The sequence below is a fragment of the Betta splendens genome, chromosome 4, assembly GCF_900634795.4.
Source record: "Betta splendens chromosome 4, fBetSpl5.4, whole genome shotgun sequence".
In the NCBI taxonomy this organism is placed as follows: Eukaryota; Metazoa; Chordata; class Actinopteri; order Anabantiformes; family Osphronemidae; genus Betta; species Betta splendens.
In genome coordinates this window covers 24046944-24071698 of record NC_040884.2, presented here as the reverse complement: position 1 = coordinate 24071698, position 24755 = coordinate 24046944, and the positions used below count along the sequence as shown (strand labels likewise).

Below are 24755 nucleotides of genomic sequence, written 5' to 3'. Positions count from 1 at the left end.
TCAACCTTTCTGGAGCGCCGCACGTTCATTTAACCTTTGCTCCACTTCATTAACTTTCCAGTCACTACAGTGGTTAAAGTCAGACCCTCATTCACTTGCTGCTGTTTCCTTTGAGCCTTTTTAACCATTTCTTCTTCTGACTTTTATGTGTTTATGAAGCCAGCACCACCAGATGTTTTTGAATGAATGGTCCTTTATTTATTTGTCACATTTGCATAGAAGCAAAGACACAAACATTAACATCAAGTCGGACTAAGTCAAACGCCTTTAAATGTCAATAATCACAATTCTGTCAGTGTTAACACGTCTACAATAAAGTCTAGAATAAACAAGGTATTATTAAAGCATTTATTTGAAAAGAACTAGCGTTATGTTAACTACACTCTACTTTACTAATATTTCATTTATTTTCCCGGAAAATTAAATTGAATATTAACATTTAATTATCGTTTGATATGAAAGAAAAGACAGATTTATGTTTTAGACAATAAAATGTTGCTTTAAGTTAGATTACACAAGTGAAAAATAACATCACTTATTATGTAAAGGTCTTTGTAAGAAGGAATAAAGTTAATAAGAACTACTCTAACTTAGGGACTATGATGCTCTTTTATTACATCAACTGCAGGTATGTAGTGTTTTGAAGGAATTAAAGGTGATTACATTTCATAGTTGAGACACTTTAAACTCTGACTTTCAGATTACAGCAGTAAAGTGTATGAGGTGCAGTGGTAGGAGACGCCAGTAGCACAATAAAACGCAATTCAGCCAAGCTATTAATAAGATGCCAAAATACTGTAAAGTTATCAGAACTCCAATGTGTCTCTGTCATTGTGAGGCTGATTTGTTTCACACATGGCTGATGTCAGTCTGACCATTGTCATGTACACCGGAGACTCTAAACTGAACAGAGCCGCCCACTGAACACAGAGCCAGGGAAAAGCCTGAGCAGACCCTGAAACCAAACAGGAAGCCAAAGCCGGGGTAGAGAGGCTCAGTGAATGAGCAGTGGAAGGTGTAGAGGTGGCTCAGCATGTCAGAGGACACCGTGTAGAAGGACAGCGTGCCGGCAGCGTGGTCCACATACACTGCCACTCTGTTGGAATCTGAGCAGGTGGAGGAGTGGAGGACGATCTCTCTGTTGTTGTGCCACACAGAGTAACCACCAGCAGAGCAGCACAGACTCCACGACTGCTCATTTCCTCCAAACCTGCTGTCGGCTACTCCGCCTTTCCTCTTTATTCCTTCATAGCTCACTGATATCAGATCCTCTCCTTCCCACTCCACCTCCCAGTAAGAGCGGCCAGTCAGACCATCAGCACACAGCAGCTGACAGCAGTAGTCAAATCTGTCTGGGTGATCCGGGTACGACAGGTCTTTTATGGTCCACGTCACCTTTCTGTTGTTGTCGGACAGGATGAGGTTTCTGTTTGCTGTGTTTGGGTCCAGAGTGAGTTCACAGAAATCTGATAGACAAACAGAAACACCCATTAGAGCTGCAGTTGTTTGAATGTGGGTTATTAGGTGAGATCAGTTGTTATTTATGTGCCCTGGACATTTGGGTCCCCTCTTGCCCCATAATAGCACAACCCCCACCAGTAGAGTTGAACTGAATAATGGATGGACCATTTATAGTATAATCAGACTTGTAGTAAAAATTAAATATCCATGAAATGAGTGAGTAAAAGCAAAGACACACTTACACTTCCTCAGACCTGGTTTCAACCACTGGACACCACAAGGCTCCAACCTGAAAAAGGACGTTCAGTGATTCATAGCATGCAGCACAGGCTCCATACATCACACACATTTCCTGTCAGTTCTTCTTCAGTACCAATGCTCACAACTCTCTGCCAAACAGCATCTGTGGCTGCAGAAGCCGTCCTGTTACCTCAGCGTGTCCAGCTGCCAGCTTGGATCCTCCAGTCCAGCAAGCAGCACCTTCACCCCCGTCTCTCCTGGATGATTGTAGCTGAGGTCCAGCTCTCTCAGATGGGAAGGATTGGAGCTCAGAGCTGAGGCCAGAGATTCAAACCCTTTCTCTGTGATCAGACAACCTGAAAGCCTGCAGACACACAAGACAGAATCTTTGTTCCGCCAGCTGTGCATTACAGCTCCACTGCACTACTCCAACAATATGATGAATCCTGACCGCAGAGTTTCCAGAGCACAAGTCTTCAGTCCAGCAGAGAGAAGCTTCACTCCTGAGTCCTCAAGGTTGTTGTTGCTCAAGTCCAGCTCTCTCAGGCTGCAGATCTCTGAGCTGAGAACTGAGCACAGAGTTTCACAGCTTCTTGCTGAGAGGTTACATAGACTCAGCCTGGAGGAACGACAATGTAGTCGGAGGAGACATTACATTTGTTGTTGTTAAGACAAGTCGGACTCAAGGACAGAAACAGCAGATGTCAGGTTTTGCTACAGTTCGTAACTGAGGTACTGTTGTCGAAGATTAACATGAAAAAACATGAGATTCAAATATGTGGGTAGAAGCTGTTTTTTCTGTATGAATGTCTAAACACGTGACCTTGTAGCAGGCTCTAACCTAAGAGTTTCCAGTGCACAGTGAGGACTCATCAGTTCTGCAGTGAGAAGCTTCACTCCTGAGTCCTGCAGGTCGTTGTTGCTCAGGTCCAGTTCTCTCAGGCTGGATGACTTAGAGCTGAGGACTGAGGACAGAGCTTCACAGCTTCTGTCTGACAGATTACAGCCACTCAGCCTGAAACAGTGAACAGAACGGTGGTTTGATGCCTTTAGTAAACATGCTTTTATACTTCGTCAATAATATCCCCCCTTTTCTTATTTATTCCTTGTGCTATAAATATCTTTCCTTAACCCCTCTGGACAAATACACAAATTGAAAGGTTGTACCATGCAGTGCAAGCTAATGCTAAGATAAACAAGCTACCTTGAATTAGCTTAGCTGCGGTCCTTGAAACATTGATTTGACTGAATTTTTTTTAGAAAGCTTAAAGCTCCAATCAGAAAACGTACGTTGCTGTCACTTTATAGCTAAATAAACTGCAATCTCTTTGCACTTACTGAGCTTTTTTGGAGGCTTTGACCACTGGCAGCAGCTTCAGTAGAGCATCTTCTGAAGCTGAATATTTGCTGAGGTCAAACACATCCAGTTCTTTGTCTGATGTCAGCAAGATGAAGACCAGAGCCGCCCACTGAGCAGGAGAGAGGTTCCTACTGGAGATGTTCCCTGAACTCAGGAACCCCTGGATCTCTGCTACCAAAGTCTGATCGTTCAGCTCGTTCAGACAGTGAAACAGAACGATGCTCCTCTCTGCTGAGGGAATCTCCTCAATCTTCCTCTTGATGTATCTTGTAATTTCCTGCTGTGTCTGCAGGCCACTTTCTATGTGTGTCTGCAGACCTCGAAGCAGAATCTGGTTCTTTTCTAGCGAGAGGCCGAGAAGAAGGCGCAGGAACAAGTCCAAGTGTCCGTTTGGACTCAGCAAAGTCTCGTCCACTGCATTCTGGTAGAAGTGTGTCACTGCAGATTCGGCACTTCTTGTTGTGGACGTCTTGAAAACCAGCTGTTCTTCTGACAGCAGATTGACTCCAGAGTTAATGAATGTCAGATGGACGTAAAGAGCAGCCAGGAACTCCTGAACGCTCAAATGGATGAAGCAGAAGACCTTCTCCTGGTACAGCCCACTCTCTTCTCTAAAGATCTGTGTGAACACGCCTGAGTACACGGAGGCCGCTCTGACATCGATGCCGCACTCTGTCAGGTCTGAGTCATAGAAAATCAAGTTGCCTTTTCTCAGCTGCTCAAACGCAAGTTTTCCAAGAGACAGAATCGTGTTCTTGTTTTCTGGATTCCAGTGAGGATCTGTTTCCGCTCCTCCAAGGTACTTGATGTTTGTCAGTTTGGCCTGAACCACCAGGAAGTGAATGTACATCTCAGTCAGCGTTTTGGGCAGCTCTGCTTCTTCTTTGCTTTTCAGCGCCTCTTCCAGAACTGTTGCAATGATCCAGCAGAACACTGGGATGTGACACATGACATGGAGGCTTCGGGACGTCTTGATGTGGGAAACTATTCGTTCAGCCAGCTTCTCCTCTGGGAATCTCTTCCTGAAGTACTCCTCTTTCTGTGGGTCACTAAAGCCTCTCACCTCTGTGATCACGTTAACCAGATCTGACGGGATCAGACCGGCCGCTGCTGGTCGCGTGGTCATCCAGATGTGAGCAGAGGGGAGCAGTTTCCCCCTGATGAGGTTTGTCAGCAGCACGTCCACTGTGGTCACCTCCGAGGCGTCACTCAGGATCTCGTTGCCTTTGAAATCGAGGGGAAGTCGACACTCGTCCAAACCATCGAAGATAAACAGAACATTAAACTCTTCAAACCTGCAAATTCCTGCTTCTTTAACTTTAATAAAGTGGTCATGGATAAGCTTCACTAAACTGTAGCGCTTGTCTTTTAGCACGTTGAGCTCTCTGAAAGTGAATGGGAATGTGAAGTCTATGTCCTGGTTGGTTTTGCCTTCAGCCCAGTCCAGAGTGTATTTCTGTGTAAGGACCGTCTTACCAATGCCAGCCACCCCCTTCATCATCACCGTCTTGACTGGTTGGAATGATCCAGGTGAGGGTTTAAATATTTCTTTGCAACTTATTGTAGTTTCTTTTTGGATTTGTTTCCTTGATGCAATTTCAACCTGTCTGGCCTCATGTTCCACACCATCGTCTTCACACCTTCCCTGTGTGATGTGCAGCTCTGTGTACATCTGACTTAGAAGAGCCGGGTCTCCCACTTTTGCAGTGCCCTCAAATAAACAGGAGAATTTTTTCTTCAGCTTAGATTTGAGTTCAGCCTGGCAAGCGGCAGCAAGAGTACCTGAATAAAGAAAGTAAAGCAGAACATGTACCATTGATTCTCCATCTATTTGTTCCAAAGGTAACTTTCCATTTCAGTAACAGTAACCTTCAGTCAACAATAACCTTGATGAAAGCATCCCATTATGGTTTCTCTAGAAGCATCTCACAAGCAGAGTTCTGCCATATTGTCTCCACTCTGCATCTCTGACTTGTGCCATCAAATTTAACCCATTACCGTGTTTTAAGCAATACAACACACTAACACCGACACAGTTAATCAAAAGGTAACCAAACTAAGAACTAAGATCAGTCTAAGGCATGCTAATAGCGATAGCGTCATTAGCTACTAACAGTTAGCGCCAAGAATCGCCCAGAGATGCATCCAAGAGATAGAAACCAAGCTTTATGTCCACAAACTATCATATCCCAGAGAAAAAGACACAGAATCAGTATCCTGAGCCCAGCAGTCACTATGAAAAGCCTTTATTTATGTTAAGATTCTTTTATTTTAGCCAAAAAAGGTAAAAAACTATCCCACTGCTAAGGTACAAAACTTTAGATTAGTTGAGCTATATAAATAATTACATTAATAAATTTGTATTATATATAAATGCATATTGTATTCTATATAAATGCATCCATCCTAATCTGGTCATATCGCACGTGCTGTATATTACACAGCAAACAAGCTTATTGTAGTATTGAGCCTGCTTTCAATTAAATAAGTCACTTGAAAACAGTAAAATTAGATTCTAATGACACCAAGCTTTGACCGTCTTGAAACTACAGCCATTTGGCTTGGCTCTTTACTAACCTATGCACAAAATGGAGCTTAGAAACTAAAGGGTTAAACGTTCACAAAGGTTCTTACTGCTCTGCAGACGGTTGGCCAACTTCTCTTGCTTTCTGCTCTTCATGAAGTGCAGCAAGATCTTCAGGAACGCCTCTCTGCTGCCACCGTCCAACACGTCGTCTTCTTTCGACTGAGATGCTGAACTCAGAATTCTTTGGTGTCTTTTCAGTTCATTCTTTACAAAATGAAAGATGTCGTCCTCAAGTTGCTGGAACAAAGCAACAAGTGGTGTGAAATATGAGCCACTTTGAATTTCACTTTACTAAAAGCTTTAGCTGTTAGGGATGGGTTCGAGGTTTAGAAAAGGTGGTTTTGCTCTAATACAATATATTATGATTGTGTTTTGTGTCGTTGCATACCACAAATAAGGATTCCAGTTGTGTGTCAAGCTCAGGGGCTGACAAACTGCTGTGAACGTCTGACATCTTCTCTTCAGTTTTGTGAGGAAACAATGATGGATTTAGAATTACAATTTTCAATATAAACAGTTGTTGAGCAGATCTGGGCCGTCTGTAACAGAAATAAATAAAACTAAGTTATGTACATAACATGAACATGTACTAGACAATAAAAGATGATGTGATTAAGTACTTAGTTTATTGACAGAGAACTGTTTCATGTGTTTCTATACTGTATGTAGCTATTGTAGAAGTCTTTCAAATAGAGTATATCACTTCTTAATTTATTACCCCCCCCCCCAAATCATGCTTTGAATTGAACAGACAAATCTTTATAATTCTGACCATAACATCACAGTACTAACACTGATTACTGTGAGCCAGCGTGGCTGCCAACACACTGTGTTTCAAAACAGGAATGAACCAGATTCAACAAAACTGTTATCAGCACAGCTGTGTGCGTGAGACCAGACTCTGGGAGCCCACCAAGGACACAGGTGCCTGTTCTAGTCAGATTAATACTGTAACAAACTGAAATTACAGGATATATGATAAACATATAGGAAAAACCCTATAAACCCTTTTTTATAGTTATTACAACGTTTTCCACTTTACGGTGCATATTTGTATTTTTTCTCCAGACCTAGCAGTAGAATGATTTTCTAGACATTTCTGTCTTTGCAGCTTTGGAAACTAAATAATAAATAAATAATTGCACTTTGCTGTTCAAACAACGTCTCAGATATGCATCACTGTAACTGTTGGTGGTGTTACAGTGGATCTACAGTGGAAGTACATGGTGTTACAGTGGATCTCTCTCTAATACAATTTCAATACAATTCACTAGGTACCTAAAACTAATGTGATGTATATCTATGTATGAAAATAATGCACTTTGTATGCAGCAGAGTAAAGATATTTATTAATGAATAAGATAATTATGAGTATTAAACTATGTCTCCGCCTGCCAACACACTGGGAGACAGACTCTGGCAGCCAAATAAAGACACCTTCTCCAAATGGCTGCTGCTGACGCAAACCGAGCAGAAGAAAACAAAAAAGACATAATAGTTACAAACCAGACACGCTTGATATAACACGGGAACATAACTTGATCGCAGTATTTCAAACTGTTTTGCAAAAGTTTAGTCAAGGAAACTATGACATGACAGCCCTACTGTATCTCGCTAGAAAATACCCCCCCCCCCCCCCCCCCACACACACACACACACACAGCTTACGGTTAATTTTGTGCGTATTTTAAATATACATACAAAAGTATGTAAGCAAAAAAATAACAGTACAAAGGTCTAAAGAACCCAAGAGCGGTAACAAACCGGTACAATACCTCGAGCCGGGGAGTAACGGAAAATAGAGTGCGACAGACGAACAGATCCCGCCCCCCGGTCCGCAGAGGCGCAACAGATAAAGGATCAAATGGAAAACGAAAGAATACGGTTTGAAACTGAAAGCTGGAATACTTGTTTTTTTTTTAAAAAATTATTCAAAAAGAACAGCAAAATTATTAAAAGGTTTATGAAAAGTTTTTCACTTTTAAGTTTCTCACAAATAATATATGAAATACATTTTATATCAGGACTTTTGCAAACGCTTCTTTGCTTATACTTTAAAATATTAGGTTTCAGTTTCAGACTTTTGACACGGTTCTCCTTAAAAGAGCAACATACCTTTGCCCTTACGTAACTCTACAAAGTGAAAGTAAAACCCCTACAGTAAGAAGACTGCAGCTGGCTTATCACGAAGGGAACTTTAATCTTCACAGAAGTTTCCACATTAATAACTATAGCTTATTAAACTTCCTAAACCCCTGGCCATTATGGATTTGAGTGGCTAATATGGAAATTGTTGTTGACCTATGCGCCATCGTCCTTGTCTATTTCTTTTGCAACAAGGCAGTGCCATCAAGGGGCAGTGTAGGAGAAAAGTAGGACAAAAACTGTACAAATACATATAAATGCTAATTCACAGATGACTGGCTATACTTATCCCAAGCATGGTCTAATGGATGATACTATACACATCTGATAGTTTTGGCATTTTCTATTCGTAGTCTTTTGAAACCTCTAGGCCTTTAGCTGAACTTTTAGTTATTAATTGTTTTTAAGAATGCCCAAAGCTTTGGTTTGAGACACTCCCAGTGTTTTGTTATCACCATGATGGGTTTAATTAGCTTTTCCACGCCTATGATGGTCTCCACTATAAACATGTCTTCAGACCTTTATGTTGAGAATTCCACTGAACAGCTACCAAATGCAGACGCAACACTCTAAACTAACTCTAAGTCTGTTATGTCCTTAATTACTCAGATTAAATGGGGAACAGCCTCCAGGCCATACACACGGTAAGAGACCATTTGTTCAATTAATAGTAAACCCCCTTGTTGATTTCACAAGTTGTTAATCCTTTTAAATTAGAGATACAATTTTAAAGGAGCTTGACTTTGCTCACATCTCAAGTGTTGCTCTTTAGTTTCATTAGTCTCATTCATTATAGTTTCCGTAGATCCACATTATCCTTCCTTACCCTATTATAAATTATTCGGTTTCTGTGTTTCTTCAACATTACAAGCATCATAGTGAAAACTACTAAATAGCATAAAACCACTAAACGTTTTTATTTGTATTTTTAATTATTATGCTTTTTGTGTATTATTGTTGGTGTATTTTAAAAATTATGTCCAAATTGTAAAAAAAAACACTTTAAAGAGCACATCACGTGCAATTTTTCGGTTTTATTGTGTCCATTTGATGAAACAGCTGAAACCCCTTTGTTTAACAGGGAATCCTCTTGTTTATATAAGGTATGTGTATGACGTCGACGTGATTGACGTCATGACGCCGGACGCGTATAATTTTCCCATCATGCTCTATGCGAGCGCTACACAAAAAAGCCCGATGAGCGAGCCGAAGAGGAGGAGGCTACCAGCCGAAGGGGGTAGCCGATTCCAAGGGAGGGTTTTCTGTTCTTCTCTTATGAATCTTCAAATAGTTAACAGCCGGGAGCGGGGGGAAATATAACAGCATCACACAGCACGATGCCCGCCTCCACAGAGACACAGCCTTCGGTGGTGTGACCGCTGCTTTGGTGGATTCTGCTGTCTGTGTCCGTCCTGACCGAGCCGCGACACCGCCAGGCGATGACAGCGGCTCCGGCCACTCCGCAGGTGATGAGAGACCGGCTCTTGCAGGCCATCGACGGCCAGAGCAATGTAAGTACGTCCGTTGGTTTCTACGCAGTGAACCGGTTAAAGAACTGCAACCAGGTTCAAGAGTGAGCCAGGCCAAGTCGGCTTGAGGTCGCGATAGCGGGTTGACGAAGTGGAGACAGTCGGTGCTGCGTTATGGCCAGTTATTATTTGCTTGCTAATTAGCAGGCTATCATCGCTAGTTAGCGAAAGTACACAAATGCCAGGCATTCCTGCTGTTCGATAATGAAGTCAGGATAGTTGATCTATAAAATACTTGGTTCTCAAAGACTTTAAGCCTGAGCCACCGGGTAGACAGTGTGTCTGTAGGTACGAGCTTTTGTCTCACGGCCGTTCATTCATTTTTAGTCTCCCAGCACAAAGCTTCCTTCACATGGGCTCAAGTAGCATCTTTACATTTACCTATTTGTCTATCTGATAAATTGAAAAATATCCTCTCCTTCAATATTTGTAAATATTTTATACATATATCGAGGTGTATATGGTATTAAGGCTGCTTTTAACTTTTAACATTATTCACTATTACAGAGATTTTAAAGCACTTGTCACCACAGTATGACTCACATGTGTTACAGGTCTGACATTGTTGAGTGGAAAAGCACATTTGCATGAAGTCTCAGTTTATCAAAATGAGCCTGAAACCAGTGTCTATTGACACACAGGTGCACATTTGAAAGTCTATTCAAATTCTAAAAGCGTCTCTGTTTCTATAGAACATATACTACAAGATTCTTGGTTTACTGTAAAATTTACACACATAATTTCTACGTGAAAGTTGTTCTAAGGATACAGAGTTTTTTTAACCGTGTCTGTCTTTTCAGCAGATACGCAACATGGTGGTAGTTGTAGAAGTGATCTCCCTTTTAGAGAAATATCCCATCACCAAAGAGGCCCTGGAGGTAAGTTAAACTCAGAATTACAGTAATGACATTCAAAAGCACTCTTGAATACAGCTTTATGAATAAAGTAATATTAGCTATTTAACTCAGATGTCATCTTCATTAAGGAAACTCGTCTTGGAAAGCTCATCAACGATGTCAGGAAGAACACCAAGAATGAGGATCTCGCAAAAAGGGCCAAAAAGCTTCTGAGAAACTGGCAGAAGCTAATTGAGCCCGGAAAGGATGAGGCACTGTCCAAAAGCCACACTGGGACACCGTGGTCTTCCAATGGCAGTGCTCATCCCTGCATTTCCACTTCATCTACCACCACACCACCAGGAAAAATTGGTCCAGAGCTGAAGAACAGAAATGACTTCAACAACTGCTACTCTCCACAAGTGGAAAAACTGATCAGCAGGAAGCGTAAGAATGATCAGAAGGAGGGACTCTTACCAGCCAAGATATCCAAATCAACTCTTAGTCATAAGATAAAAAACCCCAAACAGTTGCCAATCAGTGGAGTTAGTGCTAGCTGTCAAAAATTGTTAGATGGAGAGATTTCTGAGCCTTTGGAAAATGACAGACAAAATAAAATCCCTGTCAATCCTGTAAAACCTCATTCAAGTGCCCAAGGATACAGCAAGCCTTCCAGCACTGCTGGAGCACTGCTAAAAGCATCCGCTCTGCAGCAGCAATCCAAACAGGGACATGCTGCCTCTGGGGGGCAGTATCGACCGAGGAGCCCTCGCTGTACTTCACATAGTCCTCAAATTCCAAAACGGGAAGCTGTTGTCAAACAAATTGCACCACAGGCACAGAGTATGCCCAGCCCCACAGTGAGGCATGTGGATGCCTCTGGGCTGGGGCCTTCTTCACTGCCTGCAAATGTTTTTTTTCAGGGTTTACACACAGACACTTCATGGACAGTAGATTTGGACCCAGAAAGCAGTTCTGAGAGCAAGTCTCTTCACAACTCATCTGTTTTGTCCTGCACTGATGGAGTCTATTTGGAACGTGATGCTGCTGTCAGTTATACAGGGAAAAGGAAAAAACAGAAAAATAGGCCTAAAGACTATGTGGCCAAATTGAAGGGACAGACTGTAGAAGACTGTATTAAACCAGTCCGATTAAAAGACAGGAGACTGACATTTAACCCTGTAACAGGGCAGATTAAACCATTATTTCAAAAGGAGTCTTCCCAGGAGGGGGATGTCAGGCTGGACCGACCTGAACCTCAGTGTTCAGAACAGCTGAAGCAAAATTCCACTGTTCCTCCCAGTCCGTTCCAACAGACTGATTGGAAGGAACTGTCAAGGAGTGAAATCATCCAGTCATACCTCAGCCAGCAAAGCAATGTGCTGACATCGTCAGGCGCACACACCCCCGGTGCACACTTTTTCATGACAGAGTTCTTGAAAAAAGAGGAACACCAAAGTATAGACACCACAAAAAGGCATGTGCTGGCACCAGAGCAACCAGTTAAAGATTTACCAGGGGTTAACAAAGTGGTGACCAGTGACGACCTAAACAGATTACACACACAACACTGGTCTGGGGTTAATGGTTGCTATGACACAAAGGGTAACTGGTATGACTGGTTGGAGTGCATCTCCTTAGACCCACATGGAGATGAGAGTAGACTGAACATACTGCCGTACGTATGTTTGGACTGAAACCAAGGACTGGTACATGAACTGGAAGGTAACGTACATGCTGCCATGAATAGTACAGCTGAGCAGCTCTACAAATGTGAATGCTTCTTCAAATTGTTTCCCCTGTGGGTGAAAATAGAATAAATATTCTACCTGGTTAAGCCTATGCTAGAGAAAATGATGTTTATCTGTTGTGACAGTGGCATGAAGGGATAAGACTATGCATTATCTGCCTGTTCAGTAGCTGTACACAGTCAATACATTTTTACATTTTATTCATCTGATGTTATTTTCAGCATCCAATCAGACTTAGTTTAGTGCATTTGTTTTTTCTTTGTTTAAATTTTAGTTAAATTGTTATATTACTAGAATATGTGAGCCAGACGGACACATTTGTAATTAACACCCAACAGATAAACAGACATACCAGTCAGGTTCTCTGTATTCTCACTTATTTCTCCTTGTATGACTGCCTCGCACAGTGAGATGTAGGATACAAAAAATCGACATTTTGTTATAAAATAATTTTATGGTCAATAAAGTGACATGAAACTGCCAGATGTTACTATGCAGTTTGAAATTAGAGAGTGACGAACCTAATAGATGTCGGGAAGTGACTGTAATGTCTATTTTTTATATTTTAAAATTTGTGAACGTATTTGAACTACGACAACTCACGTCTTATTATTTAGCGTTGGCTCAGTAGTCCAGCTGTGATTTTTTTCCAGGCTTTCCCAGCTGGTACCAGTCTAATTTATGTAATAATGCTCTAAAATGACATTTTGATATATGTATGATACATGAGCAAATTTTATTTTATAGTTGCCTTTTCCCTTTACTGTATTTAAGGTTGTGAAATATGAATTGAAGAATCAGTGCAGATTATCCTGTTGCACCTATGTACCTTCAAGGACTCGCAGATGTAATTGATATGCTGGACTAAGTACTTAATATTATTCCTTTAGAAATTGTTTGCCTTATGGAAACCTGTGTTTTCCCTTAAGACAGAGCCTTAGTGGATGTACAGGAATCTTCTGTGTTTGTACTCAGAGCAGAAACAATTTACTACTTAGTCCTTTAAATGGGCTTATTAATGTGTTAATAAAAAGTATCAATTGTTCCATGTTCTCCTCTGCCATTTGAGTCGTTATAGATTTTCTTGTTCACATGGTTGCATTAATCTTTATATTTTACTTACTAGCATGTGTAGAAATTCAAGCGTCACCATTTAAGAACTAGAATGATTAGTGGACTGTCTCAAACTAGCCTGGGGAACCTTGTGGATTCAGTCAGATTGAACTTGAATGTGTCACTTGTTCTACATATGAATATGGAGTAAATCTTTGTGTGGCAGGCTTATGGTGCAGTCACACCAAACCCACTGTTTACCAAGTCAACTTGTGGCCAAAAGCAAGACGAGACCTTTTGAGGAGGAGCCACTCCCACCTCGGAACCTCCACTGCTTATATTTTAATGCATTTAATTAAAAAACATTAAAACAGTGAACAACTATGATATTTTATTTTGAAAGTTTGGGCAGGAAGTCCGGCGCGTTCTTCCTCGTCGATAGTCTGACCATTGAACAGCTGCCCTCGCGCGGCGCAACCAGACACACTCCTCCGGTGCCTCGTCACTCCGCGCTGGAAGATGGCTACGGTGGAACGGGTCCCGGTCAGGGAAGGGATCCGGATAGTTTCGCTGTGTGTGTGCTGGTACACTGTCAGTTCGGGGGGGAACGTCATTAACAAGATCATCCTCAATGGATTCCCGTACCCGGTCACCGTCTCTCTCTTCCACATCATCTCTATCGTCGTCTTCCTCCCGCCGCTGTTGCGAGCATGGGGAGTCCCCAAGACGGAGCTGCCGAGTAGGTTCTACCGCTGGTACATCCTGCCCTTAGCCTTTGGGAAGTACTTCGCGTCGGTGTCGGCCCACTTCAGCATATGGAAGGTGCCCGTTTCGTACGCACACACGGGTGAGTACAGACCAGTTAATGGCAAGTAATGGCAACGTGAGGCAGCCCGGAGCTCGTCAGACGGCAACTTGATGATGTGTCTGCGCCGTCAGCTGACGCTAGCTGCGCGGCTAACGCTGAGCAACCCATTTGCGCATTTAAGCACCATGTGGGCCCTGGTTAACGCTGGCGTCCAGTAGGTCGAGGACGTACAGGAATTGTGCAACTAATTAGCTCACTGTGGGCCCTCTGAATGTAACCAGTCGGCCCCAGAGCGCCAGAATAACTAGCCGGCTGTTGCTATGTTAGCTAGCAACCAATTAAAGCTCCTGTAATACGTCAGGGGGAGGGTGTGATACTGCAGGACCTTTGACCCCAGACTGCCAGATAAAAGACTGGTCCGAATATATTCATACAAAGCTACAGCAATATCAGTTTACTTGTTTGGTTAGTATTTATGTGCGCTTTCCGTACAACATTTATTCAATAGTCTTAGTTACTGGTCACTTTATAGCTGCAGGTACACAGTACAAAATGTAATCTGCTGATGAATTGTGAACCACCTGTAAACAAAGGGGTTTCAATTCCACACCTAGTATATTGCTGTTCTAAACGTGCTGTTCTAAATGTGAGATTTTACACTCTATTCATTTGACAAATTGAGTTACTCATTACTTACTTACAGAAAAAGGTTCCTAATGCAAAATACATTAACTTGTAATGGATTAATGTTAACTGCCAGTATATAAGGTAGTTAAAACTAGCTCAAATAAAAATGGAATTGAATACTGTTTTAGAAGTTTTAGAATATACAATCCAATTAAATTGTACAGAACTCTGAATCGGAATACTAAATGTAATATCTGCAGAAAGCTGCCAATAGATGCTGATGTTAACTGATACGAGTTGGTTAGAACATACAATCAGCTTATTCTGTTAAATAAGGCAATGCGGTTTGTGCTTATATCAGTAAAAATATATACACAGGGTGTTCTGTAGTTGCATGAGATATATTTTGCATATTTACTAAATCTGCAAATACCTAAAAACTTCAACTAAACTTATTTGAAGTATGCATGTAATATTATTTAAAACTGTATTTGCCTTACTTATTAGTTCTTGTACTGTGTTGTAATAGTTGTACTGGATCTTGTTCTGCCATTTGTTGCTTATTCATAATATTGTGTTAATCAGTTGATGTGTGACCATAGTGCAGTGAGTGTTTAAGTTATATTTAGCAACACACATCAGGATAAACCTGCTGTAACAGAACATCAGAGCGTATGTGATCCTACATTTGTAGGTTTTCATGTTGTACCTGTGCAGCTTCTCTTGACAATTGTTTGTGCTTCTTTTGCAGTCAAAGCCACTATGCCAATATGGGTAGTGTTGTTATCAAGAATTATAATGAGGGAGAAGCAAACCACGAAGGTGAGTAAGTTCAGCCCGGCAAACACTGCACAAGGCCCACTCTGTTCAGCCTGCTTCTCAGTCTTTGAGTCTCAGAAAGTGGTGATGTGGCACAGTGCTGTGCTTGTGCTTCATCTCATATTACGACCATCTGCAGGGGCTTTTGTCCCTGACACTCTGTGGGAAGGTGGAGGTCAGGACAGAAAACTAGCTCTGTTTACAAAGCTGGTTATGTTCATTCAGGGGCTCGATAGATGTTTTATGTTGGGAATGTACTTTATGTCTTTTACACATGGTGTCATGGTATGTAGGCTGCAGCTGTTAGAACATCTCTGTAATGGTGTGCAGAGTAACATGATAACTACAGGGAGCCTATCCCTCTCGTTGTCGTCCCTCCCTCCTAAAACCCAGAATATAGTCACCAGTGTCGTCTTCAGATGTCTTGTGTAGGTAAATAGTTGGCCCACAATGCAAACACAATTTACTACCATGGAAGATGACTCACAAAATGTCTATAATTGAATTAGCACAAACAGTGAGTCATATAAATTAATACATTTTGCTGGCCTCCTATTTTGTTTAGCACTGTCTAAACTAGCGCAGTCACGTCTCCCTTTATGGATAGCAGCTTTCTATGAAAAAGTCAGTGAAAGTTTAGCCTTTAACAATCCCTGAAATGTGGCATGATTTGTTATGCTGTTGGTGGAAAGTGTTAGTCAGTCACCTCTGAAAGTCACATCAGCCTGTCAGGTTGGTCTTGCAGTCGACAGCATTCAGCCAAGCAGGTTTCATAGGAAACGTAGGTGTTGGTGACGTGTTACTTTGTTTGAGGATCCTGTTTGAGGACCGGGAACTTGATTCTTAACTGCACTGGCAGAACTAAATCACATTGGGATCATAAATAAAAGAGTATGGGTAAACAGGTGTATGAGATTGGAGAAAATTGTGCAGTGGGGCCCAATAAAGCAGCACACGTGTGAAAGCATGCACATGTCTATAAATTACATCATTCTGGGATGAATTTTTCCATCTGTCTCTCCAGCCAGTGGCCGAGGACTCTCTTAATAATCATGTTCATAATTTCTCCATTAGAGTATTTGTGAATGGATTTTCCTTTTCAACTTCACCAAGGTTGTCACAGTGCTCACCAGGGGTTCCAGGTTGTCACCTGGAGCAGAGGGTTTAATCATGAACCAATACAAAGAAAAGAAGGCTTCTTTAGATGCCAGGCCATGACAAAGTCCAAACATCCTCCAGCTCAACATTTACTATGTGATCTCTTAGTCTGTACTGTTCTTCTGGTGCTCATTCCTGGTTATGCCTCATATATTTTGGATCACATGAAATATTTATTTGTAATAAATTGGCATAATTTGTGGCGGTGCTGAAATATGCTAAGTGCTCAGTGCAGCTTTTCACTGCTAGTGAGTGGGAGCACAAGTGGGTTTCAACAAGTTCTCATGATCCAAAATTCACATCATGCAAATACAGGCGGCTGTGGTTGTTGCGATACTTTCATTGCATCAGGTGTTGTCCCCAAGATAGAAGTCAGGGGTCCAGCTGTAGTCTTCACAGTACAGCGCCTGTTCATCTGAACATTTTAACACCGTGAAATATTTCCAGGTGCTTTTTTCTAAAGCTATTTATTTTACTAAACCTTGAAGTGAAATGTTTGGAATTAATTAATTAATTAATTAGGAGGATTGATTTACCGATGAGTAATTAGAACTTTATTGCATCCTATAAGTGAAGTTTGCTTTTTCTGTGACATTTATTACATGACTTATTCAGTTAACTGTTGTAAGTTGATCAATGTCTTTAACATTATCAAACTGTGCGTTTTATCTCAAGACCGGTCCACATTAAAAGATGTTCAGTTCACTTTGATGACACCAGCAGATTCTAATTGAGAAGCGTGAATAATCTCAGGAATCTGTAACCCTTTAAAAGGGTTTTTTGATTAATGTTTTGTTTAATTATTGCAGCTGTCCTCCTTTAGTGAGCCTTTAATGATTTGGCGTTTGATCTGAACTTCAGGTTGGGAAAACGTCCTAAAGCAGCAAACAGTATTTGAGTAAATAACCTCACATGATGCAAACAGCTGAAGTGGTTTGTGTTTGCTCTAGTTGAATTTGCCTCCTGTCTCTGTGTGGTCTTGTAGGTTTACATATCGCTCATCCCCATCATCGGTGGAGTGCTGCTGGCCACCGTGACAGAGTTGTCTTTTGATGTGTCCGGCCTAATCAGCGCTCTGGCAGCTACTCTTTGCTTCTCTCTGCAGAACATTTTCTCAAAAAAGGTAATTCATCGTTGTTCTGGTATGTATCACCTGAATGCTGCTTAAATGTCTAAAAGTAAAATCTATCAAACGTAATGACCACCAGGGTGAAGATGAAGAACACCTTAAACTATTTCTAAACCCTCATTAGAAAAGACTCCTTATATGTAATAGACTACAGTATAATAATTCTAATTCTAACTTGTATTTTTTTTTTCAAGGTGTTGCGTGACACCAGAATTCATCACTTAAGGCTGCTCAACATCCTTGGCTTCAATGCAGTTATCTTCATGCTGCCCACCTGGGTTCTGGTTGATCTCTCTGGGTTTCTTGTTAATGGAGACCTGGTATGTAGCTCCTACAGTTGTTGATGTTAATCGCAAGGTTGGATTCATCCCATTTGTCTGAAAGGGCTTTTTTGTATATTGTTCATCAATAACAAGTACAGTTTGTGTGTTTGTCATTTACCAGCCAACAAATGTGACCTGTAAAGAATAAGGAAGACACTGTTTCCCTCCTCTTTTCTCAGTCTGATGTCTCAGGTTGGATGGGCACCTTCATTCTCCTGGTCATCAGTGGCTTCTGCAACTTTGCCCAGAACGTTATTGCCTTCAGCGTCCTTAACCTCGTCAGCCCCCTCAGCTATGCCGTCGCCAACGCCACAAAGAGGATCATGGTCATCAGCATATCACTTCTAATGCTGCGGAACCCAGTCACCCTCACAAACGTCCTGGGCATGATGACCGCCATCGTTGGGGTCTTTCTCTACAACAAGGTAGGTTCCCTGACAGGTGTCACCAGATCAGGCAGGGGTGGAGGGATTTCAGGAGGAGCAGCATTAGGCCAAGGAACATGAGTTTAGCATAATGATTTCTAATGAAACTCCACATTAAAAGTTCAGTGAAGCTGGATTTTATTTACTCTCTTGAGAACATCCTTCCCCTGCAGTTGACCCACCAAAACTATTTAGGATCAGTGCTTATTAATGTCAATTAAAATCCATTTCCCATTCTTAACCACAGGCCAAGTATGACGCAAACAAGCAGAAGAAGCTGCTGCCAAGCGACAAGCAGGATCTTGGGTCCTTTGACAACCCAGTGCTGGAGAAGATCCAGGCTAACGGGTCAGTGCCTTTCCCCCATGGCTCAGAGCACAGCTGGAACAACGTGCTGACCGACCACTTCCAGTACAGCCGGCAGACCTACACGACAAACTACAGCAGCAACCCGCAGTATGTGGTGTAAAGGGGGGTGTCGGTCCTCGCTCCGGGTCGCTGTCATGGACTTTGTGTGTAGCTGCCCTTGGAGCAGCGGGTCTTCACCCCGCTCTAAATACAAGACTGAAGGCAAGTGCAGTTTGCTGTTGATAGGAAGAGTGAGCCAGTCATGATGGGCCAGCGACGTGTTCTCTCCAACACTCCTCTTTGTCAACTCTGTCATTCTTTATCAGTCTGCTACCAAACATATGTGATGTTCTCTGAGAAAACAAAGGCATATTTACAGTTTATGACAATTCAGTGAAGGATTAGACCAGGTGGCCAGTCGGTGGTATGAGTTTAGGTTTCATAATCTGCCATGCATGGCTTTGGATTAGTTAGTTCCCAATCAGAGGAAAAGATGTCCTCTTTAATTCTGTTACATTTTGTAACGAGCATAGCTCAGTGTTTACTTCATGAGGCACTAGTTACCATGTGGAGACAAACACTTTTCACATCATCCTGAATGAATTGATCATGCTTAATGTATTTGGGGCCTATTTGTCGACAGTGAAGAGTTTTAGGGCATGTTCATGTAGAAAAGGCAAGAATGTTTTTGTAGATTTGGATTGATTTGATCTGCATGGTTCTGTGAATTAACGCCACATCACCAAGTGAAGCATTCCTCTTATGTTCTTGGCTTTTGACATTGATGGTCATCAAGGGATGAATCCCACTGATTCATTCCATTTGATAATTCTATGACTCATGACTATCATTTAAATTCACTTTGAGCATTGGGTTAAATTCCTGGGAACCATCTTAAAGGCTACCTTTCCACCTAGTACATAAAAGTGCCTGATGAAGAAAATGCCCAAATTTAAAAAAGAAAAAACCTCAAATTCAAGATTGTAAACCTGTTATAACAACTCAGCAAAATTTCAGAGTTTACTCCTTTTATGTCAGACAATGTCAAGATTTTTGAATTGAGACAACTTTCACTAAAGAGTGAGACCGAGTTTGTTACCCAGTGAAGTCAATGACCTCATGCATATTCCCTCGAAATAAGCTCTAATGAGCTCTGAAATTAGCTCTATTTGAAAGAGCATTAGTCAATAATTAGAATTCACCAACATCTACATTGGTTCTTCGTCATCTGTGTAATGTGTTTTAGGAACAAATCATGTAACAAACATGTAAAAAATCTGTTATTTTTCTGTCATACTTTTGGATGAATTTGCAGATTAAGAATCGATTTAAAACCTTGCATAGTTTTTTATTGATTATTGGTATTTTTTCATCTGCGAAGCATCTCAGGCGGAGTGATTCTCTCCTGTTGGACAACTTTCAGACTGAACAAAAGCTGCTCTGTCATGTTTGTGCTTTTTAAACGGGCGTCTGTGTAGTTTGCACTTCATGTTATGCAGATAATGGCTATTTAGTCCTATGGTTTAATTTTAAGCATTTTTGTCACATTGATGTCAGACAGTCACTGGATAGACTTGATTTAAATTAAGATGTGTAAGATATCAGAGATTCGTTTGTGCAATTTAAGGTGCAGCTGGATATTCAGGTGGATTTGAGACAGCTATCATGTTTGCAAATTCTCGTTTCAATTAGAACAACAGAGTCACTTGGTTTTCTCCTTGAAGCATAACCTCTGCTATCTGTGATGCGCACTGAGCATCTCACTGCAGCAATATGAAGTTAATCTTTTTTTCTTGTTATTTGTTTTTTTGGGGGGAACGCACACTGATTTGAATGTTTGTTAAAGTGCCAGTTTTAGCCTGTGAGCCTGTTCTTCCAGCTGTAGTTCCTTGTAGATTTGGGTAAAGGGGTAGTGCAGTTATTTCTTTCTTTTTTTTTTTTTTATTGTGCTATATTTGCCTTCTCTGACTTTTTGAATACTACCATGGTATTTAGTCCGAAACCCCAAAACAATCTTGCAAGTAGCCCTGTGGGACTTGTGCACTCTGTACTTCCCAGAGATAAACTGATATATTGATACTGCTGTGACAGTTTGTAGTTGAGATTCTTCGCAGGAGATTGTGAACCAGGCCATAATGTGGTTTTCTCCAACAACCAGGTAAAATTTTAGCAGCTAAACCAACCTGGTGTACTTTGATTGGCCAGAAAAGTTGAAAAATGATGGGAAGTAGTGAGAACTAACAATGAATGCCTTACCCATGTGTCATTTTTACAGCTGTAGTTCAGTGCTGCGTGTGTGTGCGTGCATGTGCGTGTGTGTGCATGTGTGTGTTCACTGTTAAACTGCATCAAACCGTCCCATATCATTCTGCAAATTTCAGACTCAAAACTAGCAGGAGGAGATCAGTCAAAGCCTTCAACACAATCAATTAATATTAGACTTTTCTACTGGAATATATCGATTTGGTTCCTATGAAGCAGTGAATAAAACAACTGCTTCATAGAACCTGTTTTGTTATTACAGATTTACTGTAACAGTATGATCTACTGATGAATGATTAAAGCATCTGATAGTTATGGTTAACAATTAAGTAGTTTCTGCCACCGTAAATGATAATATCATCAGTCATGGAATTCCTGTCCTGATTATTTCAGTAAAAACTAAGAATCTGGAGAGAATAATTAACACCAAGATGTTCTGATGAGGAAAACATAGTTCCTCGTCAGAAATGTCCTGTTTGAGTAGCCACACACTTGAAAACACAGTTCACTTAAAACTGAAATCTTATTAACTTATTAACATATCAAATGCACATTTCATGCATGATCAGACCCAACGACAACAATGGTTATACTGTTCATGCAAGGATCAGAAAAGTCTCTTCTGCTGACTGATGCCATTAGATGACCGTTAACATGATATTAACGCTGAGTCAAACTTACATTCCCAGTGTAGGAATGTAATAATCGCATGTAACCTGTTTCACAGCATGAAGCTGCAAGTAAATCTGGTGGACAGACATTCTCTGTTGTATTAAACGGTTCAGTGTTTCTGTTTTCATGGCAGTGGTAAAAACATAACATGCAAAAATCTAATTCAGCTCATTGTTTGTTTTTCATCCATTCATTTGATGCTAACATGTTCACGTTCTCATGTTGTAGTTTAACTTTCTTCTAGTCTAGTTTTTGTTTTTTAAGTCACACCGTTTGTTTCTGTAGTGAACTGAACCAGGAGACAAGTTTAATTACACAGCTCTTGATTCGGTCGCTGGCTCTCTGCTCCAAAGCGTTTTACTGCTGTGTAAATGTTAATGAATGGGAAACGGGACATTACTCTGTAAAACTGTAAAAATTTTTACTTAAGCGATGTTTATAGATTTTTATTTATGGTGTCAAGGTATGAAATGTACAGAGGTGCTGTCATGCACAGTCTTGTCTGCTTATGTTTAGTAAATGCTATTTTTAAATGTTGGGGGGGAATAAATGCATTATGAACATTAAGAACTGAACTTATACATGTTTGTTCTATAGTGGCACATTTGGTGGAGATGCAAATTACGTCGGTGGATGCAAAGCAAAGGTGCGATCTACGTGTCTAATCTTTTACCTTGTGTTATATTTGACACTCTAATAAGTCTAAACCTTCTGCCCTCTGGTGGTCACAAATCCATTATTTCAGTAGAAACAGTCTGTTTGTAAAAGACCAGTATAGTTTTACAGTTCACACCAAATTAATGCAAAAAAATGGTTCATACATTGTTTACACGTTATAAATAACTTAACTGACTTTTATCATTGCTGGGAAAGAGTGAAGTTTCCCAAAACAGTACAAAAAAATCCTGCACATGGAGCTCAGACTCCCATTTCTCCTAATTATGATTAAGCCTGCTCTTAGCATCAAATGCCTCCGATGAGGGGAGATGAGGTACTTATGTTAAGGCTTGTTTTCTCTTTTTGGCTAATTATTGTTCAGATTTTTTGATTAGTAACTTATTTTCACAGAGGTTATCATGTACGATTCACATTCAGAGGATGAATATTTATTCATGAACATTCACCTATCTAAAAGTGACTGGTGATAATCTGGACCAAAACTTACACCTGGAAACTGGAACCCGAAACAAAGCACGAGTGTGTTTCCTTATGGGAGCGGATGTGTGTACACGTTTACAGTACAGACCTGATGCGGCAGGAATCTGTGGACTCAGGATTTATTGCATTTTGAGTGTCTCATGACTACTGTGCAGTGGTGATGGAGAAAAACTGATGCTGATGCTGCTTTATATAAAAAAATGACACTTTACCCAGTTGGAATAAGTCAAAGATGTACTGGACATAATGAGTCCGGTTAGTTGCATAAACTGAACAGGAGATAAGTGTGCACCAACTGAAGTAAAGTGATGTTTTGTGTGTGTGACGGATACGGAGGAACTCGGAGCATGAGGATGGAGTTAAATGTCTTGTTGCACAGTCCCGGCCAAACACTTGTGCCTTCTGTTCTTCATCCTGTGTTGCATCCAATGTACATCGGCGCAATCAGAGCAGTTCAGTTCAATAAATAAATAACCCAGCGGGACCCAGCGCAGCCGCGTGTCTCCCCACGCTGAGTGCGCTGTCAGTCAGTCTGTGCCCCTGAGAAGCGCTCTTCAAGTCTGCTGCACGCGGTCTGCGTCGCGCTGGGTGAATTTGACGTTGGCGGGCAGCTGAGTGATGATGTTGGCGTTGCACATGAGCTGGGTGAACACGTGGCCGTCTCTCGTGATATCGGGATGAAACAGGGTCCTCTGCGCAGAGGAGGAACTGCTGCAGCTGCCGTTCCTCGACAGACTGAGCAAGCGCCGGAAGAGAGACCTCCTGAGGAGGATGTAGATCCAGGGGTCGAGGATGGCGTTCACTGAGGCGATCCTGATGGCAGTTAGGTCCGCTTTGGGCTCGTTCTTCAGCAGGAAGCGATGAGCGAACACACGGACCTAAAAAATAAGTACAATGAAAAATTAATCTTCATCATAAGAGAGTGTGTGTATGTTGTAAAGTTGAGTTCTTACAATTCCGATCAAATACATTTGAAAGCTTTACAATTTAAATTTCCTTGTAAATGAAACTAAGAATCACTTTTGTTTATTAAAAGTTCAATTTTTTCAGTTATTCTGCTTAGGAACAACTCATTTACTCACTGAACCTTTTCCTTCACATAACATTTATCTGCTTTATATATAGTTGCTACATTCTTTGCAGATTTGACTTGTAAAAAACACCAGCTTCATCATTACAGCACAGATTATTCCCTGCTCGATTAAAGGCTTGACGAACCACCAACGGAGCCGAACAGGCCAGAACCACCGCCGAGGTCATGACCAGCACCGCTATCATCTGCGTCTCCGCGGCCGAGGACAGCGCCTTCCACCGCTCGCGGACGCTGCCTTTGGTGACGGGCCGCGTCGCCGTCCTGCGGCGCATCAGCAGCAGCGCTCCGCACACCGCCAGGTTCAGCACGATGGTGCCCACGATGAGCAGCAGGCTCACGGTGCCGTACAGGATGGAGTAGGCGGCGGCCGCCGGCTCCCGCGTCCTCCAGTCGATGAAGCACCAGGACCTGGAGGTCTGCAGCTCGCTCCGCACCGTGCCCATCATCGGGAGGCAGCAGAAGAGAACGTGGCTGGCGTAAATGCAGACGAGGAACCGCTGCGCAAAGCGCCTGTCCACCGCCCAGCGCTGGTAGGTGTACGGGCAGCAAATGGCCAAGTAGCGCTCGGCGGCCATGGCGCAGATGATGCTGAGCCCCGTCAGGCCGAAGAACAGCAGCAGGAACGACTGGAACTCGCAGACGCATTTGTCCTCCAGCACGTGCCGGTCCATGTAGTTGGCGATAGTGATCGGACTGGCCAGGCACGTGCCCAGCAGGTCCGTGACCGCCAGACCGCACACCAGCGTGTAGAACGCCGAGGACTTCCTCTCCTGCCTCGACACCGAGAGAACGACGATGGCGATCAAGTTGCCAACGGCGCCTCCAGCAAACATGAAAACGGGTAAAGCGGGCGGTCGCGAGGGCTGAGCCTGCGTCTCGTTCACGGTAGTGGATCCGTGCGTAAAGTTCGGGCTCTCCATCGCTGCGTACATGCACAAGCTGGCGTTGGTTACGTGTATTTCCCTTGGTCT

The 24755-nt window shown here is 42.0% G+C and overlaps 4 protein-coding genes across 5 annotated transcripts; 2 read left to right on the top strand and 2 right to left on the bottom strand.

Annotated features, from left to right (window-relative positions):
- Positions 1–173: 173 nt before the first annotated feature.
- LOC114853233 (NLR family CARD domain-containing protein 3-like) lies at positions 174–7520 on the bottom strand. Its single transcript, XM_029146365.3, has 9 exons — positions 7424–7520; positions 6037–6187; positions 5696–5885; positions 3040–4843; positions 2543–2716; positions 2153–2320; positions 1892–2065; positions 1704–1750; positions 174–1466 (listed from the first exon to the last, which is right to left on the bottom strand). Exons 2-9 carry the CDS (start codon positions 6100–6102, stop codon positions 850–852), a joined length of 3240 nt encoding a protein of 1079 aa, XP_029002198.1. The 5' UTR covers positions 6103–6187; positions 7424–7520; the 3' UTR covers positions 174–849.
- Positions 7521–8897: 1377 nt separating this feature from the next.
- On the top strand, positions 8898–12954 carry LOC114854503 (mediator of RNA polymerase II transcription subunit 26-like). 2 transcript variants are annotated; one of them, XM_029148959.3, is made up of 3 exons: positions 8898–9304; positions 10123–10200; positions 10308–12954. In XM_029148959.3, exons 1-3 carry the CDS (start codon positions 9233–9235, stop codon positions 11853–11855), a joined length of 1698 nt encoding a protein of 565 aa, XP_029004792.1. In that variant the 5' UTR covers positions 8898–9232; the 3' UTR covers positions 11856–12954. The 2 variants fall into 2 exon arrangements, with proteins under 2 accessions (XP_029004792.1, XP_029004793.1); XM_029148960.3 differs by having other exon boundaries at positions 8901–9304; positions 10126–10200.
- A 434-nt stretch (positions 12955–13388) lies between these two features.
- slc35e1 (solute carrier family 35 member E1) lies at positions 13389–22103 on the top strand. Its single transcript, XM_029147694.3, has 6 exons — positions 13389–13809; positions 15149–15219; positions 17360–17497; positions 17698–17823; positions 18006–18251; positions 18499–22103. Exons 1-6 carry the CDS (start codon positions 13482–13484, stop codon positions 18718–18720), a joined length of 1131 nt encoding a protein of 376 aa, XP_029003527.1. The 5' UTR covers positions 13389–13481; the 3' UTR covers positions 18721–22103.
- LOC114853864 (prostaglandin E2 receptor EP4 subtype-like) lies at positions 21912–24716 on the bottom strand. The gene is made up of 2 exons (XM_029147695.3): positions 23910–24716; positions 21912–23569 (listed from the first exon to the last, which is right to left on the bottom strand). The coding sequence occupies exons 1-2, from the start codon at positions 24714–24716 to the stop codon at positions 23246–23248; spliced, it is 1131 nt and encodes a 376-aa protein (XP_029003528.1). The 3' UTR covers positions 21912–23245.
- Positions 24717–24755: the final 39 nt, after the last annotated feature.

Excerpts from the sequence above, each read along its gene's own strand:
- LOC114853233 (XM_029146365.3), bottom strand. The coding sequence starts at position 6,102 with ATGTCAGACGTTCACAGCAGTTTGTCAGCCCCTGAGCTTGACACACAA. Across the intron at positions 4,844-5,695 it reads GGCCAACCGTCTGCAGAGCA|GTACTCTTGCTGCCGCTTGC; the intron begins GTAAGAACCTTT and ends TTCTTTATTCAG. Across the intron at positions 2,321-2,542 it reads TGTGCACTGGAAACTCTTAG|GCTGAGTCTATGTAACCTCT; the intron begins GTTAGAGCCTGC and ends TCGTTCCTCCAG.
- LOC114854503 (XM_029148959.3), top strand. The coding sequence starts at position 9,233 with ATGACAGCGGCTCCGGCCACTCCGCAGGTGATGAGAGACCGGCTCTTG. Across the intron at positions 9,305-10,122 it reads CCATCGACGGCCAGAGCAAT|CAGATACGCAACATGGTGGT; the intron begins GTAAGTACGTCC and ends CTGTCTTTTCAG. Across the intron at positions 10,201-10,307 it reads TCACCAAAGAGGCCCTGGAG|GAAACTCGTCTTGGAAAGCT; the intron begins GTAAGTTAAACT and ends ATCTTCATTAAG.
- slc35e1 (XM_029147694.3), top strand. The coding sequence starts at position 13,482 with ATGGCTACGGTGGAACGGGTCCCGGTCAGGGAAGGGATCCGGATAGTT. Across the intron at positions 13,810-15,148 it reads CGTTTCGTACGCACACACGG|TCAAAGCCACTATGCCAATA; the intron begins GTGAGTACAGAC and ends CTTCTTTTGCAG. Across the intron at positions 15,220-17,359 it reads GGGAGAAGCAAACCACGAAG|GTTTACATATCGCTCATCCC; the intron begins GTGAGTAAGTTC and ends GTGGTCTTGTAG.
- LOC114853864 (XM_029147695.3), bottom strand. The coding sequence starts at position 24,716 with ATGTACGCAGCGATGGAGAGCCCGAACTTTACGCACGGATCCACTACC. Across the intron at positions 23,570-23,909 it reads CCTGTTCGGCTCCGTTGGTG|GTCCGTGTGTTCGCTCATCG; the intron begins GTTCGTCAAGCC and ends CTTATTTTTTAG.